The sequence below is a fragment of the Hevea brasiliensis genome, chromosome 8, assembly GCF_030052815.1.
Source record: "Hevea brasiliensis isolate MT/VB/25A 57/8 chromosome 8, ASM3005281v1, whole genome shotgun sequence".
Classification (NCBI taxonomy): Eukaryota; Viridiplantae; Streptophyta; class Magnoliopsida; order Malpighiales; family Euphorbiaceae; genus Hevea; species Hevea brasiliensis.
This window is the reverse complement of record NC_079500.1, coordinates 9,291,393-9,293,902: the sequence shown is the minus strand read 5'-3', so window position 1 is coordinate 9,293,902 and position 2,510 is coordinate 9,291,393. Positions and strand designations below refer to the sequence as shown.

Genomic DNA, 2,510 nt, shown 5'->3' with positions numbered 1-2,510 from the left:
ATTATTAAACAAAATTAATTGAGAATAGTAATTGGTCAAGTGAAATCAATGTCTTGCATTTTTTTTGTGCTCATAGTAATTGAGAATAATTTATATTTCAAATCTTAATAATTTTATAAAATATTTAAATTTTATTTATTTAAATATAATATTTCAAGTTTTTATAAATATTATTAAAAAAATATATATGCTTTCTTTAATAAAAAAAAATTAGTATTATTTTATAAATTTACATTCGTCAATTATTCTGTCAGATTTGGTTGGAGTAATTGAAAATACTAGACCTGTTACATTTCTTAGTCTACGTTGGTGTGATAGCTCCATGTTAAATGTTGATTTTCCGCCCCATTGGCTGCTAATTATCCTCCTCCCTTTTATCACTCACCCACCTAGTTTTCTCAACCCCCCTGCACATTCCAACGTTCACACCTGATGTCTATATATACAGATATTGCTCCTTCAAGCTGAGCACACAAAAACTGAGATCCTTTTCTTCTTTCTTTGCTGGTTTATAAATTTCTTCTTAGTGTTCCCGTCTTGATAGTGGAAGAACCTGTTGAATCTTGGGAGATATCACCATCAATGGTAAATATCTTGAGTGACAGACTTTTTGTGAATTAATCCTGCAGCTGTTCCATTTTTCATTAATATCTCCAACGATAATTACTAGAGTTAGTTTGCTGGGTCAAGTTGCTTGGAAAGCAGGAACACAGTTAAAGCGCTAACACATCCAGAACTAATTATGGCAAGGTAATTTTTCTTTTTTCTTGACACAAAAATTATTTTGTTGGATCGGCGCATTTCCAAATTTCACTTTAATTTGTTGTGCAGTTTGATGATGAAGTTGCTAGTCATAGGCTTAATTGCTGCTGGATCAATATCACTTTCTCTTGGAGCTGAGGCTGAACAACTGACTTCAGAAGAGGGAAGGAAAGAGAAATTTGATTCTGTGCACAGCAAAAACATTCATCCAAGGAGGACTAGCAACTCCGATCATCAACAATTTGAGCCAAACCTTCACATGGCTGCAGATTCGAGCACAATTGATGGTAATCTTCAATCTAGCTCACACCAAATTGTTGATGGAGACTTTAGAAAGATTCACCCTGTAAGAATATTGATAGATAGCAAGTGCTCTTCTTCTCCGAATGCTCGTCAATGTGCAATCGAAGAAGGTTGTCACAACCCAAAATTTTGAACCGTGACCGGCGCATAATTTAAGTATTCTTAAATCATACAAGCATTATCAGAGTATCTTGAATGAATATATTGTCACTTACTAATCCCAAAAATAAACAAAATCCAAATAAACAAAATGCTGAATAAACATCATAAATATCTCATAGGTAAACTGCGGAGTCTCTACAGATTTCAATAAAAACTTAAACTGTTCAATAAACTAAACTAATTATTAGCCCGAGAAAACATGAATTCGGGCATACCATGAGAACAAATCAAAGTTGTCCCTCTCCAGAAAATGGACTGAATATTTGGATCAGCTGCAGAATTCTACTGATCTGAAACAGATAACAGACAGAGAAAACGTGATTTAAGCCAGATGCTCAGTGAATGATAATTATAGCACACAACGGAATAGGAACAGGCAGACGCTTGATTAATTTCACAATAAATTTTCTATTCAAATAAATCATGCTCATGCTGTCAAAATCATTAATAAAATAACTTCATAAAACATATATATAAAAGAAATTCATTCAATAAAAAATTTTTTATGGTACAGTGCACCAAGGTGATGATACCCCACATCACCAAAGGCCAGATGATAAGCGCGCTACCAGATATTAGATACCTTTCTCCTCCTTCACAGATATCAACGCATATGATACAAATGCAAATCATAAACTGCAATGATGCATGACTCGACAATGCAACCTAATACCGTGATAGTCCACACGGCGGGATCAGATAACAGAAACAGATACTGGGCACAGGTACCAATTCAAAATAGAAAATCAATTTGTACAAATCAATCAAAATCAATAAAAAAAATCCAGATAGCAAATAATAACTGATAGTGCAATTCTAATAGTGTATTTCAATAGTTTCAGAGAGTCAATAAGATCAAATCAATATCAAATTAATTCAGTGTAACATATCGGTAAATTTTATAGTCAAATATCAATCAATATAAATACATTAAAGGCCTGTTCCCGGAATCCTAATGGGTCTAATGCAGAGATAGTTGACAAAATCAATTATTTAATCAAAACCGAAATAAAATTCAATAATAAAATAAAGCTCTAGAAAATCACATATAAAGTAATTGTTAAAATATTGATTTAAAATTTCATTTAATAATAAACTTAATGCTAAGAAATTTTAAAAGAGACTAAAATGGTGCCATGTACTATAATTACCACTTACCTGGAACCTCCAAGACAATAGTTATTTCAATGGAAGAGAGACAATTTCAACTGACTGATTGAATATTCAAATCTCCTACACAATAAAAATATTAAAGAAAAATATCAAATAATAATAAAATATAA

At 31.8% G+C, this 2,510-nt stretch overlaps 1 protein-coding gene across 1 annotated transcript; it reads left to right on the top strand.

Moving 5' to 3' along the window:
• The first annotated feature begins 464 nt into the window (after positions 1–464).
• LOC131182020 (uncharacterized) lies at positions 465–1,198 on the top strand. The gene is made up of 2 exons (XM_058150639.1): positions 465–750; positions 832–1,198. Exons 1-2 carry the CDS (start codon positions 743–745, stop codon positions 1,196–1,198), a joined length of 375 nt encoding a protein of 124 aa, XP_058006622.1. The 5' UTR covers positions 465–742.
• Positions 1,199–2,510: the final 1,312 nt, after the last annotated feature.